The 23856-nt window shown below is 33.6% G+C and overlaps 1 protein-coding gene across 12 annotated transcripts in view; it reads right to left on the bottom strand.

Moving 5' to 3' along the window:
• The window catches only part of LOC128678013 (calponin homology domain-containing protein DDB_G0272472-like), a 52271-nt gene that overhangs the window by 14223 nt on the left and 14192 nt on the right, over nt 1-23856 (bottom strand). For 3 of the 12 annotated variants that reach the window (XM_053759211.2, XM_053759212.2, XM_053759210.2), the window contains exons 3-10: nt 18523-18552; nt 13558-13760; nt 11967-12005; nt 6309-6400; nt 5935-5961; nt 3696-3878; nt 1758-1883; nt 89-244 (exon numbers count right to left, since the gene is read on the bottom strand). In XM_053759211.2, the coding sequence (XP_053615186.1) occupies nt 89-244; nt 1758-1883; nt 3696-3878; nt 5935-5961; nt 6309-6400; nt 11967-12005; nt 13558-13760; nt 18523-18552 (856 nt within the window). Of the gene's footprint in view, nt 1-88; nt 245-1757; nt 1884-3695; nt 3879-5934; nt 5962-6308; nt 6401-11966; nt 12006-13557; nt 13761-14554; nt 14885-18522; nt 18553-23856 lie in introns of those variants that run through there. The other 9 variants (XM_053759222.2, XM_053759214.2, XM_053759218.2 and 6 more) reach the window with 8 other exon arrangements.

Consider the following 23856-nt stretch of genomic DNA (forward strand, 5'->3'; position numbering starts at 1 on the left):
ATGATCGATTTTGTAAATGATTCCTTCCTAAAGAAAATTGACGGACAGTAGTGACGCAGGTCTGCGATCCAGCCAACACAACATGAACCTGTAGCAGCAGTAGCAGCAGCAGCAGAGTGCAGATGCACGGAGGCGGGGCGCGGGCGGCGGGGGGTGGAGACGGGGCGCCGCAGCTCCGCGCACACGGAGCTGCTGTCGCGCGACACCGACGGCGTCGTCGCCAGGCTCGACGAGTTCACGCCACCTGGGATTGTCGTACGATACTGTTATGGCTACGTATCGTTTAACTTAGAATGGTAACTTTCGCTCCGCGCAAACCGTTGCTATAATGTTTTTCTTTAGATATAGTCTATCTCTTAACTTTGGAACGCCGCAGACAGAGAGGACGTCTCATCGAGACCAACAAAATATTAACAAAATATTACGATGTACCTAGTCTGCAAAATCTGTTTAAAATCTCGGAAAATAATAAATTTAGAGGTCATTCCTTGAAACTATATCGCAAACGGAAAACCGAAAAGTAATTTTCTATCCAATCGTGTGTGGTTCGAGACTGGAACAAACTCTTGAAAAGAAATGAAAGAATGTTGTCACTGCACCTTCAGTCAACAGTTTTAAGAACAGATTGGATAACATATCCAAACTTCAAGACACGCACGCATCAGCTTAATGAGCTGCTAGTGTGTTATAAATATAATAAATAAATAGTTGAAAACTACACACAATTATATACTAAATAACAGGTATTACACGCGCACATACTTTTCTATTTGTATGTGCGCATTTGATATCTGTTATTTAGTATATAATTATGTAACGCGAAAGTTTAAAAGTAGTTATATAACTACACACCACCTGGGATTGTTGTGCGATATTTTTAAGACGATGCATCGTTGAACAAATAATGGCACAACTGAAATGTTTATAAGCCCTTCTGGCATGATAGGGACCAACACTGTCGGCATTTGTTATCAGCCGTTGTCGTTCCGAAATGCTAGTAGTTTGGAGCTTTGGTAAATATCATTTATGATAATCATATTGCCTGTAAAGGCGTGATTTCTGAATAAATAATTCGACAACAATTTTGAAAAAATCTACTGACATGTTCAATTGAAATAATGATGTGATTTCTACACATGTTTCTCAATGTCAAACAGTATGATGCCGGCTCCACACTATACGGGAATTTGATCCGATTAGGCCAATGAGGTAGGCCTTAACATAACTTTAATTTATAACATTATTATTAGTATTGTAACACTAGATAAAATTTATATTTATATAATACAACAGTAAATACATTTTAGGAAATTTGAGAGTAAAAAAATTTCAGATATTGCTATTAATTTTTTCGCGTATCGCGTACGTATAAAACTCGTAACTAACACAACGATGCAAGCACATCAAATAATGAAACAAGCGGGAAAGCACATTAATTGTTAATTAAAAAATACTATTATAACAACAAAACTAGTGTATAGTACGAATGACGAAATGTTGCAAAATCCACTTTCAATTCAAACAAATAAAAGTGGAGTTACTTTTATTAAACGGTATAAAGCCATTGAACAATAATAATGATAAAACCAGTATTTCTACTTCAAAATATCCTCATGCAAAGTACACATTCAATCATATACCTTCCCAAAAATTTTCGTTTTTCTTACTTTCGAATCCATTCGATAATGGAAACCCGAACTTCCACCTCAGAACAGACATGCAAGTGGCCATTAGAATATGGCATAGTAATACGTCACCTCTAGGCGTGTTGACTCCAGTGCCGGCGATGGAGGCGGGGCGCGGCCGGCGCGGCTGCGCGCGCCGCGTCACGGACATGGCGCTGCCGGGCCGCGAGCTCGGCGTCGTCTCCCCTGACCGCGTCTCTGTTAACATCGATAAGCTGAGCGCAAGCGAATATGGCCCTTGTTTCCTGTGGCGGTAGGCCGCATGTCGCGTGATGTAATTGTTACGGACGATGCGAGTATATTAGTCGTGTTTCTGTCACGATGAGATCTTATTGCGTGATGTGTTAGGTGAATTATTGTAATGATTACGCGTTCTATGCTTGTATAAGAATGTCATACTGTCTTATTGTATATGTTATTAGGTCGACGGTCAGTTGAGTATTCTTCATTTACTTCAAATGCTGATATTAAAGTATACAAGGCAATTTTGAGAGACATTTCGCTGCCATCGACAAGTTGAGCGGAAGCGAATATTATCCTTGTGGCCTGTGGCAGTAAGTCGCATATCGCGTGATGTAAGTTTCGAACGAAGCGAGTTATTTTGTCAAGTGAATATAGATCTTATCGCGTGATGCTTTAGGTGAATATGGTATTTAATCATCAACGTATTCGGTACGTAAATGTCAATGTGGGAATTACTGTCTTATTAAACGTGTTATTTGGTCGATAGTAGCTTGAATCGTATTAGTAAAAAATATATAGTTGTGGAGTATACAAATCAATATTGGCATAGAGTTTATTTTTATGTACATGTGTTTAAAATAGTTGCTTTCAGTTAAAAAATTCAATAAAGATCCATCACGCCGACAAATTATTAATGTGCATAGCTTAGTGCATGTACTTGTGCAACAAAATTATTACCTTTACCTTGTGCTTTGTATTATATTAGTAACAAAGCAGTGACTTAAATATAAATTAGTAAATATTCACTCACCTTATATTAGAAGAAAATGGAAGAGAACCGGACCGCGTAGAAGAGAGAAAGAGATAGAGTTACGTACCCGATTATTTATGGAAACGTTGGAACCAATACCACAAATGATCAGTGAACAAAAACACCAAGATTATTTAATAGACAATAAGACCAGGGTATGACGATCGACTAACTTTGTAATCGATTAAGAAATAGATAACTAACTCCAGTTTTCGATGATCATACATCTAAGAAGAATGCTATGCAAATATTTACATGTACGATACTAAAATTTCATTCTAAAACAAATTCTTGATAGCTCACACATCACACACGCAGAATCACACACACACTACTGTTTCTATCAATTACCTACATATACACAAATATACTTTTGCTTTCAAATTAGTATAGACAAATTGTTAAGAACAAATAATGACAAATATTTTGTTATTATAATAAAGCAAAGCGTTTTATTATTCACGTTTGCTAAGCGTAATATTTTTTTGGTTCTTATTTTGCTGACAATATAAATTCCACAGAGAAAATATATAGGTTCAAGAACAAACGAAATTTTATATGTATATAGTATGTAGATTGACGAACATTGGAGATGTTCGTGACTATTTGAAAAACATAAATTTTAAATTGTAAAAAAAATGTCATTTCGTTCGTTGTACTTATTTTGTTGAAATTTTGTAAAAAGTTTCCAAAAGGATGTCACCTTTTAAGGTAAGAAACTGGCGTGATAAATGTATATTTTAAGCTGTGTAATAATTATATTTTCCTTGAAATTGAAATAAATTTTAAAATATTGAAAAATTTTTTACTTTATCTATCGACGAGTTTCACATATGCATAACGAAATACGCGCAATTGAATGTAAATTAAATTTCGTTATTTTGCAGCCAATTACGAAAACTGAGGGAATTTTCATTTCACCAATGACGATCGATGCCTATTTCAATCGACACACGCTAAGATGCGAAGCCACAAAACCTTGCGAAGCGACCTCTCCCAACACTCGATCAACATACGAGTCCGGTGCGGTAGCAGCAGCGGCGGCGGCGGCGGCTGCGGGCCGGACGCGGCGAGGCGGTCCAGGCGGGTCATGGAGTACGCTCTACCTGGCGCGCGCGGCGCGGGCACCGTCGGCACCAGGTCCGTGCGTCGCCGCGCCACCGACGACCACGCCGGCGCCGGCTGCCGGTCCGGTTCGTCTGCCGAGTGATACAGTGCACTGATACTTCTGAACAGTCAACAATAAACGAATATAAATATATTAATACAAATCACACAGATTGAACTAGCCCCAATGTAAGTTTGATACTTGTGTTATGGGATACTAACTCAACGGTATACTATATTTTATAACAAATACATATTATATATAGATAAACATGCAAGACCCGAGGCAATCAGAAAAAGATCATTTTCCATCATGACGACCGGGGATTGAACCCGGGACCTCTCGGTTCAGAGGCAAGCACTTTACCACTGCGCCACCGAGGTCAGAACAAAACAGAACTTCATTGGACCGGTGAGCTTCTCTCTGTGTTGACTTGTGAATCGGGTGCTGCCAGAGAGGAACTGGTTACGTCGATTCTCATATTATAGTATATCTATTTTTTAATTTGTACGTAAATATCATATTATTTAGTCAATTTTACTCTAATCAATCCAGCAATAATTTGGTGTCATTTCTGCGCTAATAAGACAAAATCATAATAAACGACACATCACGCTTTAATCCCAACGCTTTTATAAATGAGAGTTTTACCAAGAACATTACAAAACAATTATAAAACACATATATTTTCTTATTAAGCTGATACACATCCGCGTCTCACGCATCCATACAATATAGAGGGCTGGAGACTTATTGACGCGGAGAAGACACGAAATGAAATACAAAGTAAAGCCCAACGTTCTTTTATTTAGATTAATAAGGCATGTGCTGCATTTATATCAAAAGATACAACATTTACATACAGTTCATTATAAAACTAAAATAAAATCACATAGAGTACATAACCACAAAATCACTTGCTCAGTGTTATAAACAGGTAAACTATATGCATATTCTGATGGGTTATGAGCAAAATAGGAATAAAATAGAGGTTTAGAACAATGCAGTAAATTATTTTATTTTCACAGAGCAAATCTACATACATTGTTGGCGACCATTTCTGAGAGAGAGAGAGAGAGAGAAAAACTATTTCTTCTTTACAACTGACAATGTCAGTAACATACAATGAGTATGAAGGTATTATATCTAGTTTAGTTTAAACACTCTAACTGGAACTACTCAAACAAAGGGCATTAATTTTCACTGATACAACGCGATTGTAAGGATAACGAAGCAAAAATTTATTACTGAATTATATAAATAGTTTCTAATAAGATAGGTAGTTTTCTTTCCGCATAAGAGAAACCACAGCCTATCTTATGCGTCGCTTCCTTCCAGTATTAGTGTCTGATGATGTGTGAGTGATGTCTAATCTTCTTGACACACATCCAGCTTGCAAGAACTAGGTATTATCTCTAATCCAATGCAAGGCTGAAACAACACTGGCTTACATCGGGCGAGTGTAATGGGTTCCGAACAATAAACAACTGTTTTATATTTATTTCACACTAGGTTTTGCTTTCCTCTGCGAAAGTGGAAATTTAATTTTTCATCATAGAAATTTGATTTTTGAAAAAGAAAATTAGTTTTGAACCCTGTTCTTTGACTACAGGCATATATATATATTTTGTAACCGGTCCATCGGTTTGGCCGTGAAAGCGGAACAAACGCACAGACAGAGACAGATACCGACCGACAAACTTTCGCATTCAATATTGATATATTGTATTGGATTTTTATAGCCTTAATTTTGTGTCCCACTGCTGGGCAAAGGCCACCCCTTTTGTCTTCCAAAGGTCTCTATCCTGAGCCATTTGTCGAATGGCAACAAATTGATTTATACAATGATCAAGTTTTTTTTATGTGGAAATAGAATCATAATCATCTAGGCCTTTTACCCTAAATACCACGAAAGGTTGAACGATTGAATGTTCCCAAGTTCGTATTCTACTCGTACGTGCCACATGGTTTTCCAATCTGATTAGTGTTTAGTAGACCACCACTTGCGGTGAGGGATTACCACTAGACGGCTTAGACAACTGGCATGAACACTCGACCATTATGAACTGGATTAAATCTACATTAATAATAATGCTTATAGACAAAAGCGGCACATAAAACGTGTAATTAGCTAAATAGTTACTTACATAAACTCATGGTCATCATTTGAATTCCTTTGTTTGGCAGCATTAATTATAATTATGTTTAGTAAGTAGGTACATAGTAGACAGTATGGTGGTAAATATATGGTAATAATTATGTGTCAAGGATAAACAAAATATGGAGAAATAAGAGGTGGAATATTATTACATTTTGCTGAAGTTATAAAGAAAATGCTAAAGCAACAACTCTCTCTTATCTGAGCATTTTCCCGTTACTTTCCTCAGCTGTTAAGCGTCGGAGCCAGGGTCCGCTATATCTTTATTATCATTGTCAAAGCCCAATCGAAGCCCAAGGCGTGTCTAAGCAAATATCATATTTGTAGTTGTTGTGTTGTTATTGTTGTCGTGTGGTTTATTACCTTTGTTATCATTGTCTGAGTCCAAATGCAAGGCCGAGGCGCGTCTAACCAGCGGCGCAGACGCGAACATCACATTTGTAGTTGATGCCGCCCTGGAATGTCCAAGCAAAATGTTAATAAAAATTTACTAAATGGTTTGGAGTTGGGGGTTATTATTGCATGGCGATGCAAAGCGATGCTTGATTATGTTCACAAACTAGGTATATTTTTTTGGAGATAATTGGAGATTAATTTATACAAACATTAGATATCTATAGGTACTGCATCCTAATTTGAAAATGGGTTAAATAAAAGACAAAAAATTTTTTCATAATACTCTGTCGGAAGATCTAGATGAGTATTTTTTAATGTGTTATTAAATTATTTTTAAAAAACTTAAAAAAAAACATTGAAAATTAAATTATCTTAGCGCACTTCCACTTATTTATAATTATAGTATAAATTATTAGATATCAACACTTTTTACACACTTAGAAGTAAAAACTAAATAACATGCAATAACCAACATAACAACTATACAGTATATAAGTACATATATATATTCTACGCAACTAATTGATTTGATACTACATTTTATTGCATGCAATTCTGATTTTCAGTACACTTTAAAACTAACTTCAATAAGTCGAGTTGCCCTGTGTGATCTTTATGTAGCAGGTAATAACGATGAATTTGCTATGTATGTGAGAGTTTATAAAATTAAATTAAATTTATAAAATTAAACGTAAATTAAATTTTAACAATTTTACGGACACTGAAAGAGACACGAAAGAAATTTAACTGTTATAGCGTCAAGTGTCCGCCCAGCAAAGCGATAAAATAAATATAATCGACGCAAAGATACTTAATTAACTTATAAAATTGTATTGTATACTAATACAAATATTAATTTAAGCCGAATTTATTTCTCTAAGCCGGAGACTCCTTTTACAAATGGTGATCTATCAAATACGATATGTAAAAAGGGTCTTATATATAAGTCTGGTCGACAGGCGTATAAGTTCCTAATGGCCCAAACAAAAAAAAAATAGCTTAATTTAAAAAAACAATACATTGCAAAATGGCCTTCGTCAAACAAAGGGTCACCAACCCAAAAATTAGCATGAAAAATGTCATGATTTCGTCAACTCCGCCATTAAAATAAGGCCATTGTTTCAGAGACAATGGCGGAGGAAGATGGCGTCACGGGGCCCGGCCGGAAGGATAACGGATTGTGGTGTATGTTTGGTTTGCAATTGATATTGTAAATCGTAATGCCGGCTCGACATTATCGTCGGACACCGACTCGAATGAACATTGCGTAGTTTATATTAGTGTTTTTATTTGCCGCAATGGAAAATTAGCAATGTATGCCGAATTTGGCAAAATTATTCGCGATAGTTTGGAACCGGCATATTGTTCGGATTTGCTAACGCTTGGCACGAATTTAATATTTTGAGTTTAATAGAGTAGTTGCTTGGTTAAAAATGAATAACATGTAATTACGTAATGTCATTTTAACTACTATTTAACTGATCATAATATTAGTTGTTTGACCATCGTTTTTAATTCTCATTATAAAATACATACTGAATGCTTATAAGACTCCAAATAATGTCACTGTAAATTATCTGATATGACTTACTGACAAAAACCTATGGAGTGTTGATAAATTAAATGGTGTATTTTAAAGTTAATTTTGTTAAATTGTCAATTTATCCAAAAGACAGCCAAGTTTGAGACGACAAGTAAAATAATCAGAACTTTTATAAAATACAAACCCTAGAGAAAAATAAATAAGAATACTTTCTTAAAAACCGTCTTCATTTGTAGACTTTTTACAGATCTCTGGGGATTGGCGGGAGGTGAATGTGGATTTATTGTGAAAATGTTGCCGCAATTATGTCAGGGAGTACCAACATATCTTTTCATTCCAGTGATATTCGCTTAAGTTATTTGTATAGTGCTATTTCGTTAACCATCAAATTAATTCACCGGAAGCAAGTACATATATAAGATTTGTTCAATAAGTCAACGGCGCTTTCTAAATTAGATGGCGCTACTGTGGGTAAAAACGTAAGTAAATTTAAAAACGTAAGTATTTTATCAAAATAACTATGTTATTGAAATAATTACAACAAATAATAAATTGCGGATAACAAACACTAAATGAAAGGTCTGATTTCCAAAAATATAAACACTGCAATTAGACTATATGTGAAATATTTTGTACTGTCGAGAAGAAAATGGTTTTCATTGAGAATGTTGTCACTGCACCTTCAGTCAACAGTTTTAAGAACAGATTGGATAACATCTCCAAACTTCAAGACACGCACGCATCAGCTTAATGAGCTGCTAGTGTGTTATAAATATAATATACATATATAAATTTCAAAGTAAAAATGTGACATGCATAGGAAAATATTTTTATATTATTTAGATAACAAACTGCAGCAAGGCACGCGGCGACCGACCTAACTATTAATTTTAAGATTTGGCACGCGTCCAACTATATTTATTTAATTAATTTGAAGGCTTGTTTAGAAACAGACTGATTACGGACTAAAATAAAAGCAATGCTACGTCAAAAGGAAAAAAATGGAACCCTTATGGCAATGGAAATGGAAAATCACTCGTGCATCAGTCTCTCTGTCCATCTTTCTCTCGGCACACTTAACTAGTTTTCTCCGAAACTACTAAAATGAAGTTGAAATTTAGCATGTAAACCCATGTAAATCTGTGATCCAAAGACATATCATCAACATCTTCTATTGTACAAACAACAAAACGTGACACACGGGCCCAGATTAGACAGCTAAGGGCCGACACCGTCGAGGAGGCGCTACATCCGTAAATGAATTAAAGGCTGATGATGAAAACTACTATCGTATTTTAATTTTCTCCCCGACTGTACCTCTTTAACGTTTACCACTTGACCGAAATTGCGAGCGACGCAAAGTGGGCTCCCGTCGGCGATCAAACGAACATGACGCTAAGCCCTTTGGCAACGGGCTATGCAAACTGCTTCCGATTGGTTGTAGTATTTAATGTTAATTACTTGCAACCGTAGGATGTTTTAATAGTCAAAAGGGCTATTCGAATGTAGTTGGCTGTTAAGCCTGATGAGCATTTTCTGTTAAGGTAAAAAATCCAAGATCTGAAATAACTTATGCAGACCCAAGATGGAACAGCTACACTAGAGGAAATATAGAAATGACGCCCTAATAAAAGTTGTTGTAGTATATATTTCAATCGTATGAGCATCTTCTGTATAGCTATGGTTACGTTTTGTCTGTACAGTTAAATTTCTTTAATAATTTTGACTCCTTACAAAAAATTGTTCGGCCACGCGAACGAAGTCGCGGGCACCAGCTAGTTAATTAATAACCATATATAATATTAAAGATAACTAGTTTTTACGCACGGCTCCACCCTCGTGAATTTCCCACAGGAACAGTTATTTTTTCCGAGATGATAACCTTCTCCGTACTCTGAATTACATAGTGTTAGGATTAAGATAGGATATAGGTAGGCGGTCAATTTAATTGTGATAATTAAATATTTACCTCAATGTACCTATCTATTCTACAATTTATTAAACCTACATAACGATTTGGTGTTACTGGCACACAATAAATGAACGGTATTTCATACGCGCGGTGGATGTTAACACGATACTAAATATACTTCCGTGCTGGACAGACAGACCATAGGCTCGACCTAAATCTGGATCTAGGAATGTCAGAGTTGAACTCTAAATACACATAATGTGAAGTGCTAGCTGCATTCTGTTGTAATTGATCAATATTTAAGTCAAAAACTCAAAACTATTTCAATTAGCGTATAATATTACTAACTGCCATCCGGGGCTTCGCTCCCGTGGGAATTCGCGTGAAAGAGTAACAAACATACGCAGTTACGTGTGTATGTGTGTGTGATGTATGTGTATGAGTATACATCCTCACAAACTTTCGTATTTATAATAATTAGGATTGTAATACCAGGGTTGGTGATTAATATGGCAATAATTCTATAATAATCGAACCGAAATAGATTTAATAAACTGGCATTTTCAAAAAATACTCTTTCAAGATATTATAGACAAGACATGGTGAAATCATATATTTCCTGTATTCGATTGACTACAAATTAATAAATAACATTAAAAAACAAATATTGGCACACTCGATGTCCGTGCGTCATCTTATTAGCAACGTCACAAATGTCTACTATCGGTTTCTAAAATTTATTATTTATGTATTTTTAAAGTTTGCTAATTCTCTTTTTCGATACTTATAGATTTTTAACTAATTACTTATTGACGTCAATCATTTGTGTTATAAGATTTCACTTTGCATGTGGTGAAGAAACGATTTAGACGACTAATGTCTATATTTCCTCAATATGTGTACAAAACACGAAAAGTATTCTTTAGAGAGAGGTGCAATATGTTGCGAAAACAATTGCTAAATTTACAAATTATCTAGACACCTGATTTAACAACTAACAACAAATGATAAGAAACGGAATTTCAAGATAATTACATACAGTCATAAATTTTTTGTACTAATTAAAAAATAAAACAGTTTCAGAATGTTCATATGGTTTTTTTTTACAATATATAAGCCTACCGTTCATAAATTTAATGTAAAATATGTATGCCAATGCATTTGTAATTAGCTGACGTCGTTGTTTTTGTAATAGGAATCGAATCGAGTAAGACAATGTTAGAATAATTTTTCACAGATTTTCAATTTCAATTATTTCTGGAATTAATTGGTTCCAGTTGTATTTATTTACTCTTTAATTAGGGAATGTAATTATTATCAATTTTTAATGGAAAATATCATAACCTTTGTATATTTGAATCTGTTTCTAAATCTAAAAATATCAAGATACAATTCCGATAATATCAGTTAGGGTAATTTTCGAAGATTATCAACATGACTATTGCTGTGATAATTGGAAAGAAACAAATGTGGAGTATAGCTAAAATTAAAGAGATGTTATCTCATAAGATTTTCTAAGAATATATCTTCATATGATATGATTTAAAGATGGTTTTAAATCATATCATATGAAGATGTATTCTACACTCATTTCTCACACTAAAATTGGATCATCATATATTCCAAACACATGTAAAAATAAAACAAAAATATTTACAAAATATAAAAAAAACATGCTTTTACATTGGAATTACCATGCTCATCGCCATGCAAGACTATCGTGCAGTACGTAATGACTAAAAATAGACGGTAATGAACTACTGCAGGTACAGTCGTGTGCAAAAGTACTTTTACATCAACAGAAAGATATATTGATACAGAGCTCTCATAATAAAATATCTCCTACTTAAGTACAGAGTAGAAGCTTTACTTAAAGGTTTCAGTCAAAGTATAATATGTCTAATTTAGAAATTGTATCATAAATACATTTTGTATATATTCAATTCAATATAAAGTATTTTACAACAAGGCAACAAATTTTCTGCTTAACACTTTTGATTCAGATTGTACCTGTATATATTACGAATAGCATCAAATTCTATCAATAAATTCTAAATTAAGATAGTACCTAATATTATTAGTGAAAGTTAGTCCTGCTATATAGTATCTAAAAACATTAGTTATTAAATAGACGCAACAAATACTTGAAAATTAAAAAAAAACTGCTTACAGCGACTCAAAAAAGTTCATCTGATCTATGGGGTTCGTACTGGAGGGGGTGGAAAACAAAAGAACAAAATTAGTAACAAAACGAAATAATAAAAAATACTTCAATATAAAGGGTCGCACGCTTACGGACGCGATAAGATTTTAGCCGGTCAGAAAAAAAAAATTGGACAAATCACACAGATTGAGCTAGCCCCTAAGTTCGAGACTTGTGTTATGGGATACTAACTTAACATCCAAGAACCGGGCCAATCAGAAAAAGGTCATTTTCCATCATGACACGGGACTTCTCGGTTCAGAGGCAAGCACTACCACTGCGCCACCGAAGTCGTCCAGTTAAAATAGGATGAAGATATACCACTCGTATCGACTCGCGTTGTCCGAGCCAATACGAATGGGAATTTACGACACTCTTATTCCTGTGAAATAAAGGTTTTTCTGGCCGGCTAAACATTTAGATCTAGATTTCGCGTCGGGGACTACCCAAATCGAAATTATGTTATTCACTTGGGGAATAGAAACCATAACCCGAAAGCAAAGCAAAATCATTAATTAATATCTAGAAGCATAGTACCAATTATAGTACTAGTACACAGCCTACTTTTAGACATTCTCAGGGTCTTTTAATACGCAGAGATCATTTTACACTGGACAACGTTTAGCAGTCAATCGTAATTGCTATGTTAAAGATGTTAACAATTTTATCTTGATCTGCTTGGTCTACATCGTGTTGGATAAGTTGGATTGGGACAAATGTTGGCCAAATAATAATTGACTTATGAATCAGCAGAGTTATTTAGAGTTGTCATTCGTTTTGACCTCTAATGTATATACCTAATTCAAATACTGTGGTAATAAAGCGATAATTAAAAACAAAATAATTATTTAACACAAAAATATTAAATAGCAATAAGCATTCGAGTTATAACCCGATTACTTTAATAATAAAATGATTACTAATATTATACTTAATTGAATATTTGTCATGTAAGCGCTGAAATGGAAAAGTCCAATCGAAAAAAAAAGATATTAAAAATAAAAAATATTTATATATATAACTTTATAAATTACACTAATAAATATTGCTATTTATACAAGAGAACAATAATATAACCAGGACGGTGATCGTGACACAAATAAAAAAAACTAAATAGATCAACATATCGGCCCACCATGTTCGTTTATTTTTTGTTTTTAATCCAACATTTGCCGAAGCCGGCCCACAAGTTTTTGCTGCCAGCCGGTCTGGCTCGGCGGCATTGGCAATGGCCTTCACACGCATCGATCCCACCAAACTGTGACAAAAACTGACCATTGTCACAGCACGTTGTTAGTTTGCTTTACAGCCTAAACGAATGACAATCCTTTATTGAAGCAATCTTATCAACCAACATTTTAGTTTTTTTTATGTTCTCAAAACTGGGGCATTGGTCGTTCTTATAGATAGACAAGGAGAATGGGCCACACTATGCGGGCCCAATGTGGATTGGCAGGTTTTAACGTCTACACTGGGACGTACGGATTGAAATTCCGAAATGAATATTTTTAACTGAAACTGTAATCTACAATTGAAAAAGTATGTAAATTTAGAGTACCTGCGCGCAGCCCAGAAAAATCCACTAGAATCTAGCGGCTCGAGAAGCCGCGGCGTCGACGAGCCGAAAGCGAAAGCGGGCCGCGGCGACGAGCGAGCGGCCCTCGCTCGCTCCAGCCGCTCGCTCCGGTCGCGCTCGCGTTGTAACAGCGCCTCGCGTCGAGACACCGACGCCTCCCATATTGCTCGCTTGCGCTCTTCTACCTGGAGATTAAGATATTAATTTACTTTATTATGTGCTCTTAAAAGTATTTATTTATATAAGCTGTGATTCGAACTAGTAACTAATCCAAACTAATGTTGTAAATGCGAAAGTAAGTTTGTTTGAAATTCAAATTCAAATAATTTAATCAGAAATTAGATTAGTTTGTTTATCACCTCATCACGCTTAATCTGCTCAACCAATCATCTTGAAATGTTGCGTACATGTAGTTTGAATTACGGAGAAGGACATAGGACCTTGCATACTGGAAAATTTTATAGAAGCAACTAAATAATGTTCGAATAAAAAAGGATATTTGATTAACATTTCATGAATATAAAACGATTTAAGACAAACTCATATTTTTTTGGATAATTATATTATAGTAGGAAATTGATCGATAAATGCTGATAGCGTCTGATAAAATGTTAATATTTTTGATCTCTATTTTGGTTGTTTAGCTAACACATACCATACACATTACACACACAGTCCACAAATAATCAAATAATTTATACCAGTATCACCAATAATAAGACCGTTAAGCAATATTTACCAAAGCTACTAACTAGTTGCAGTAGCATATTGGAACGACCACTGCTGTTCCCTATCATGCTAAAAAAATCCTTATAGTAGCTCAATCTTGAAGATCATATTAGAATTGATCGAAAAAAATCTAACTTTTGTAATATTTCTTTAGTGTGTGGTATTTCTTCATAACCTGCGTAATGTAAGTCGACGGACTGGTTCCAAATAAATATTTGACACCAAGTTGTGTATTCGTCCTAAGGACTACCTACCGTTTCCAACGTCATTTTCGATAAAATTGTTCCTTATTCCGAAAGCACCAAAATTGTTACCACAAAATTTATTACTAAACCGGGCGAATCTATTTTTACAACAAAAACTGCATTATCACAAACACTTTACTTATTGTTTCTATATGAGTTCCCATTTCTGTAGCGTACAAAATAATGAGATACTTAAATTTATTTATTTTTCCGCTGTGAAGGGATCAATTCAAAAAATATACGCACACGATACACTCAACAGAATATTTTATATTCCAAAAAGAAGTAACATTTTCTAAAGCTCAAACCAACAGTGTTGATGTCATTATAGTTTTTATCGTACTGACTTTTTTGATAACTGATTATCTATCAGTATCAACGTGTAAGGAAGTGACTACACTATGATTCAAAACAAAGTACATAATAAATTCCGTTACTTTTCCACGTAAATCTTTATCGTAACGAAACACAAGTCGCACACGATTTGACGCTGCAGCGGTACTATTGATATTTTGGTCGCACGATGCGTGCGCGCATTCGGGATGCTATTGGGAAGCGAAGAACGGTTGATTGAATCAACGAAAGAGGGGAGGAGAAAACTGAAATATCCTGAAAAGTTGAACTAAACGCGTAAATGTGGCTAATATTTAACATCTAGGAAAAAATGTGTGTTGAGCTTATTATTAAGAACAGTAAATGTGAGACAGAAGAAAATAGAGATAAAATAATATAACGCACAAAGCTCTCATAAGAGGTAAGTGACAAAGAAAGAAATAAATACAAACTTAACGAACTGAATCAGTGAACATATCTGCAACACGTCACTAGATAATATTATAAAACAAAGTAGGCCTCTGCGTCTGTCTATTTTTAACCTTAATTCTTTTAAAACGTGCCACAGAATTTGATGCAGTTTTCACTTGTATTTAGAAAATTAGTCTACGAGAAGTCATCACAACTCTCTAGACAGAGAATGTAAACGCTCTATTGAGAAAAGAAAAAACAATATCTCATCGCTATATATATATATCGCTAGGCAGGCGGCCGCTCGTAAGACAACAGCTGAATCTTAAAAAATTGGAGGTTTATTTTCTAAATTAATTGGATTCCGGGCTTCGAAGCGTCACAACCGGAAGAAAGATTGTGTATGTGAATGTTGGGAAGCAAACATATGGGCCTTGAAGGTCGATACATGCTTACTCCACGCTTCACTGGTTGCAAACATTTATTCGATGTAGCACTCGTAAATCAATGCCAATATTATAGTTTTCGATATGCGATGCGATCTAGGTCATGAAGCTTTAAAATCATTCATAAATTTGCCCACATGTCACATACAGGAAATACGATAAATCAATGCCAAATATAGTGTAATCGATATGTGCGGGATCTTATTTAAGTAAGTACCAACAATTTTGCAAATAATCTACTGTTTCTAGTTAAAGTTTAACATAATACAGATTATGGCAAAAGCTTATTATCAAAATGGTCTTTCTAAATGCAATTCTTTTTGAAAACCTATCAATTTGACCATTGGACCTATTGTTAATTTTAGCTAATAAACACACTATGTAGACAGTTCCAAAAAATCATCAAAAATTGTCCAAAAGTTTTCAACGGACACCGTATCGTGCTCTCAATAACAAGTGAAACAGATGAAAATAGACAAATAGAGACGACATGACCGGACGCTTCACAAAATCAACGGGACCTTGACTGCGAAAATAAATTAGGTCGTCGATGTAATCGAGCATTAACAGTTGACACTTCCTAAACGCGACCGTCGGCCTCAAGGGTTGCAAAACTATCGATAGATCTCGAAATTCGCCCTGTCGATACTATCGATGTAATTAATAGTATTGTTAGTCAATAGTATGATATCGCGGTTAAATCTTTAAAATTACTTAGCGCCTTCGCGCTTGAAATCACAGTTATGTATTATAGTGTCTAGTGCTCAGATTTCAATTAGGTATCTAACTGATGAAATAAAAAAAATATTATGATGATATTAATAACTGAGAAATCGTTACTTACTTATTTATTACACCTATTATATCTATCTATATCATATTTTTGAATGTATGTAAGAAATCAAAGAACAAAATTAAAAGGAACGTTGACGTCATAACTCAGCTAACAAGAGCAGCATACGGAACCTTGACTGCGAAAATAAATGAGGCAATAGGTATTAAACAGCAGACACTTCCTAAACAACGGCTTGCGTCTGCGCCGGGCATTTTTGCAACAGTTTTTATGTGAGAAAGATAAGACAAGAAGACAACGCTATTTTGATGAGGTAATTTTATGATAAATCTAAATTTATAGTCTTTAATTACACATGTGTGACCAATATTAAAATAATATAACGTCTATTGCTAATATAAATTATCAAATAGTAGAAAATTGATAAAGTTAAGTTAGTTTAAGTTAATCGAGAAAAGAAAAATCAACTACCTAACATCATTCAGTAACAGATCTACAAATATGTGTAATAGAGATCTATTACGTTATCATTTTTAGTTTACTCCAAAATGTAGCAAGAATTTACAAGTTTTATGAGGAAATAAAGAAATAAGTAGTACCTACTCCCCAGGTGTTGTTTTCAAACATTACGGCGGCCACAGCACGATTATAAGAGTTATGTATTGTAGGATTGTTTACCTTCACAAGGTGTTAAAATAATGGAAGCGATAGGTCCAAGAATTCATATAAACAGCAAAGGGAAAGTTAATAGATAGTTCGAAATTTTGAATTACTTCGATTAAAGTATCTGAATGTGACAATTTATAAACATAAAAATGTCGCAATTGATATGATGGTATGATTGAAAGATAAAAGTATTTCATGAAGTAGATTTGATATTTTTCTAAAATTCGTCTTAAAATATTATTAAAATGTTCATGAATTAATACAATAGTCAAAAGGGCTCGTATGAGTAGAAAGTCAAATAAAAATAAAGTACCTGGGCTGCGCAAACTGTGGAGTGTTGAAACTAAATACCGGCCAAACATTATATAGGATTACGAAGGGAAATTATAATACTGATATTTCAGTCGTATTTGTAGCTACTCTACAAAGTTACACATGTAAACTAATCGAACAATACTCATAAAGTATATCAGAAAACTTACGATTTGCCTAAGCTGGTCCACATTAATACTGAAATATGTACAACAGTAGATAAATCTGTTCAAATTCATTGCAATTTAGAAACTATTGCAGGGACTTAGAGATCAATGTTGGTTATCAAACATATGCGTTTAATATATTAGAGTAATCCTAGCAATATATCGAAGTAAAACTACTTTATAGGAATAATGTAATAAATTTATCTACTTAATACAATAACTAATGACAATGAAGATCTGCAGGATTACTGTTTTGATATTAACTAGAATATTAATGAAAATAAATTGGAAGGGGGAAAATTAGCTTTTGTAAAAAACAATCATGCTAGATTTTATTAAGATACGTTAGTATGGCTGAGCTAACTGTTACGACGAGCAGACATCAACATTTTAATGATAATCCTATCGGATTTGCATACAGTTATTTTTATACAAATGGAATAGTAGATAATTTAGATTCAGATTTATTTATTGCAATGTCACAAATGGAAATGAAAGATATTACATAGACAATAAGTATGTACAGGTGACGCCCAGCAAGGACACAGCAAACATTGGGACAGCTAGATGCCATTTACACCACCATATGGGTCACCACAAGATGCTAAAATTAAAATGAAGTAACCTTCCACCATTGATAGCGCCGTTTATACAAAATTTGAACTAAGATCTAATCTTGATAAACTTGAAAATCTTGATAAACTGATATCTAATAATCTAATAAATAAATATATAAAACTTTGTAATATACAAATGTAATGGTACTAATTAGTTCCGATTTAGTTATACTAACTACAACAAATTACTATTAAAGTAACAAACACACTAGTACGACAGCCACTTACCGATTGGTTGGCTGTCTGACTGTCGGGTAACTAGAAAAAAAGGAGAAAATAAAAATTAAACTAAAACAAAATTGGGGATGTGATTTAAACGACACAACGGGAACTAGAAGGAAGTTGCATAGAAAAAGGAATAATGCAAGTTGCAGCAGATAATAATAGGTGAAAAAGGGTAAAATTTGTTACAAATACGAATTAAATATTTACTGCCAGTGCAAAGAAAGCAATAAATCGATATTCCAGATCTCATATTTTATATTATATATATATTTATAATTCTCAGTATTAAATTTCTCTGTTGTATCTTATCAGTTGTCCTAAATTGATTATTGATTAGCTATTTAACTAATAATAGGGGTCCAGCCCACAATTATCTCGCACAAGAGCCCTAGTAGCTTTATCGTTCGATCTACTTCTATTAACGTATCAATCACTAATTAACATAATTGATAGATTGTCTGTCTTCAATGAGCTAACCCGATATAATTGTAAGTTTGAAATCAATATCAAATCTAATCAGCTTTTTTTTTAAAGGGCTAAATATAAAGGTTAAAACTCAAATATAAAAATTACAAATACTCTCTTCTGTAAACATTTTCATAAATCGAATTTATTGCACAAAGAAATCCCAAAAAAAAACTATCGAAATTTTAGACTGTTTAATTACGAAAAGAACAATGACAATTAATCAAAAGCTTGTTCGATAAATTCCGTAACATTGTTATATTTCAGTATTTACCGTTTCTGGAAAAATGATTCTCAAATCAATTAGGAGCAATGGGAAGGCTACACTTTACAAATTTTTGAGTTCTTTTTATTATAGAAAAAAGACAACCCACAACACGAAGAGTGATAAAATCAAGGGACAAGAAGAATCAACCAAAGTCTTTAACATTTAAATGTTAAATTCGGTACCACGCAGCGTCCGCTTTGGAATTTAGTCCTGAAGGAAGTGGATAGTCCGTTATTTTTGTCGCACTCCTTGGAGAGTTAATTTTAAATTTATTTTTGATGCACTGCACCGGCTCAGAATTTGGTTTCAGTCATTAATGTTCGTCTATATATTATGTTTGTTTAATTTGAACTTTTGTTATGAGCTTTTCGCTTCCGATGGGTTGACTATTATGGGAGGGTTTCATTTTCTATTGATTTTCTTTTTCAAAAGTTTTAATTGCAATTACCTTTTGTTTATTTGCTTTATCAGTGTAAGTATGCTTATTAGTAAGTATATATATATATATATATATATATATATATATGTTACTGTGATATTTGTTTCTCCTAATGGTTCCTAAGTGGTTGGGAGAGAATGCTTTTAGCATTAAGTTCGCCATTTGTTTATAAGCATGTTTTTACTTGGAACAATAAAATTTAATAAATATTTGACACATTTAAGCAATTGTCCATGTCATTTCTTTGAGTAACATTCAGATGTAGGAATAAAAAATATATATCGCCTTACATAAGATTATTTTGTATGTATAAATTATAACAGAGGGTTTCAATAATTTTAAATATGATAAATAAATTTTAACCATTTTGATAATAACAAGTCCACTGTTTTTATCCTAGATATTTTCACACTATGTAAAAATAAATAAAGAATAAAATTCCAATCCCGTCCATAAATGTCAGCATCTAGAAAATTGTATGACTAACACTAAACACAATACTTAGGTTTAGACCGGTGCGTTCATAGCGCGCGATGCTTCTACTACATGACCTCATAATTGACAATGGTTATCCAATCGGTCACCTGGACTCATCGTATGTGTGTTTTGTATTGTGGAATTCGGATGAAAACATCAGAAACATACGTGGATTACAATCGAAATTGATTATTGTTAACTATGTCTCCGCTGGGGAAGTAATTTCAAATATGTTAGTATATATAGACATAGAAGATGTGAAAATACACAGCTGAATTATAAAACGCTGCAAGCTGGCTTAAAACTTTGGTAATATTGCAGTAGAAGCTTGAGGTTACTCAAAATGTAATAGATAAATAAGATAATAAAGACCATAAACTTAATAAACAAATGTGCAAAATATTAAGAGAAATACCAGCTATTAGACATAAAATGATATCAGTTATACATAACTTAATAAATATTTAATAAATACCTAAATAACATTGATAGAAAGCGATCGATTAGGTTATAGTTTATTTAATTTTCTTTTATAAATCGATAAATTTAAAGGCAATGAGGTAATGTTATAATGATTTCAATAACTGCAAAGTAATCGTGGTAAGTATTTCATAACTCTTTATTACAATAGTGATTGCTAATTATAATAGTTTAAAGCTAATCGACAACATCTCGCAAATAACATAAAATATAAGACCATATTAGAAATTCATTGTAATCAATATGATTTATTCATACTAATAAATTTGACGACCTCGGTGGCGCAGCGGTAAAGTTCTTACCACTGAACCGAGAGGTCCCGGGTTCGATCCCCGGTCGGGCCATGATGGAAAATGATCTTTTTCTGATTGGCCCGAGTCTTGGATGTTTATCCAAATATGTATTTGTTATAAAATATATTATCGTTGAGTTAGTATCCCATAACACAAGTCTCGAACTTACTTTGAGGCTAGCTCAATCTGTGTGATATGTCCTAATATATTTATTTAATATTCTTTGGATACGTTACACTTCAAGAACTTGGTATTTATAAAGAAGTTAGCTTCAAATCAACACACGAATTCTCCAAACGATAACATATATTATTATCTCATCAACACCAACTAGCGACTCGATGACATCACCAACAAGGACGGGGTTATGCAAGGCGTTTACCTAGGCACATGAGAAAACTGACTAGTTTTGCGGTATGCAATCAAGATTAACTTTGTCTTCAATCTGACTGGCGGTACATGGCGGCATCTTGCGTACGTTATATCGAGATAAAGATGTTTTATTACTCAGGAAAATTTTTCAAGAGACTCTACATTATATGGATAGCGAACAAGAAAACATAACACAAAGATTTGTTATTATGAAAATAGATATAAATAACGTTGTTTAATGTAATATCAAATTAAAAGATAATAACACATTTGGAGACAAAACTTGACCTCTTACGAATGCAAGGAATTCTGAACCGGTTTTGAGTCCTGAATCAGTAAACATAAGCGAGGTTCTTTAATAAAATGTGCATTATATTATATCTATGTAAACATAAGGCAATTATGGTCGATATTGACAAATCAAAATGATTGGAAGAATTGATTTTTGGGGATATGTTAGCTTTGGCACAGCTAACTCACCTAACATCTAACTATGTATTATAAATAATATAATGCATAGAGAAAATCTGTGGCACAGTTTATTTTTAGAATATAAACAGTGCTGATTGTTGAACATAATTGAGATGCTCTAATTGATAACGATGATGCTTCACATAACTTGAGATTTGAGGATGGATGCAACAACGAACACAAAATCTTGAAAAGTAATTTTTTATGTGTTAGACAGGGCTTTCATATGTGAAAACCGAATTAAATTATTGGCCGAACTTTAATATTTTAGCATATGGTGAAAATACTGGATGTGAGTAGAAACCATTTCATCACAGAATGTTTCGATATTTATATGTACCACTTGAAATATTAGTTCAATCAGATAAGGTAAAAATATTGAGATAAATTGGTAAACAACATGATAAAAGTCGTTCAAGATTTGAGATAGAATATACTTTTTACTATACATCGAATGAAATGTACGCTAGACAGGAAGACACATACAAAATACCTATACTATTATGATAAAGATGATACAACCTAACTATCGTTTAGTAATGTTTAGAAATACTAAATAAACTGCGACTCATTATGATAAAAATGTGATTAACCCAAACTTTAAGAAACATAGATAAAAGCAACTTCCATCTTTTATGTGAATGGAGTATAAAATGAACACAACTTATTCTACTAAATTACAATCTCGTACTTTCCTCTGATTGCCTCATAGTGAGCAAACCATAAAACTATTAATATGATTACGTATTACAACATGCATAATTAGCTTTGCATAAAGAACGTAATGGTTCGAATTAAATATGTGATTTTCATTTAGGAAGTCAAAGAGAAACCGAACGTGACAATATTGTTAATCACATGATAATCATATGCAAGTCTTTCAAATATTCCATTCAACTATTTGGAACCTTGATATTTTTAAATTTTTACATCATGTCTATTATAGTATTACCGCCCGTCGAGTATTTGAGTCTAGTAGCTTGAGATGCGAACAAATATTTCATGTAATATACATGTCCGAAGTACGACATCTAAAAAAGTTTGAAAAAGATGGAGGAGGAAAATTTTAACACCAACTTTTCCATACTATTAAGTAGTCAAGCCAACAAATAGGCAACCCACACTGGTGGAGAGCGATCACTCTTGACGGTAGCAACACCTGAAAGCAAGGGTGTCACGAGCATATTCAATTTAGCTGAAAATTAGACCAAGAAGATAGACCAAGAATTATCGATAAGTTCTCAGTATTTACAAAAAGCGCTGATGGTCAAGAGGTAGTTTAGGACAGTTAAGTTAGCATATAGTGGAGAATTCGTGTAACTTTTGGTCATTGAGCCATCGGATAATATACATAACAGACTCAATAACATGCAAAGCTACAGTTATGTCATAAACTAGTTAACAGTTGAATCCAAATGATGCCGATCAATTAAGACTATAACAAACTATATTGCATAGACTTATTTGCAGACCGTGGGTTGTCATTACTCCCCATTGAAGCCGTTTTGTCTTGCCAAGACCTGTAATTTCTAATTTTCACCGTTGTACGGTAAGCTAACTATTATTTTACTTGGAGAAAGTGAAGTTACGAACATATTGCCGGCAATCCGGTTACCGTTAGTGCGTCGCTTGCAATGTTGCAATTCATATGAATTTATTGGTGCTATGAATAATTAAACATCAATGCAAAAATTCTCTGATTATGTTTATCTTGCTTGACATTTACAAAATTCTACATTTCAGTTTAATTAACTGCTTTGTTTAACAGTGATTGTGTGATGTCATAAGATTTCATATTATCTTAAGATGGTTTTAGGTTGTAACTGAAAATTCATCTAGTTTTAGAGACAGAATAATCTACTAAATCCAAATTTCTATATTGCATCGACATTTCTACACTTTCAGTTAAGCAGGACCATCTTTAATTATCTTGATTATCTTAACTGTCCAAATCATGTTCTCCTTTCTATTAAGAAGACACGGGCTTATGAAAAAATTGAAAAACACCTATACACCAAACACAATACGGATGCCACTTATCATGGGCTTTATTTCCGGACACTGCTGTTCTA

The sequence above is a fragment of the Plodia interpunctella genome, chromosome 19 (genome assembly GCF_027563975.2).
Source record: "Plodia interpunctella isolate USDA-ARS_2022_Savannah chromosome 19, ilPloInte3.2, whole genome shotgun sequence".
Taxonomy (NCBI): Eukaryota; Metazoa; Arthropoda; class Insecta; order Lepidoptera; family Pyralidae; genus Plodia; species Plodia interpunctella.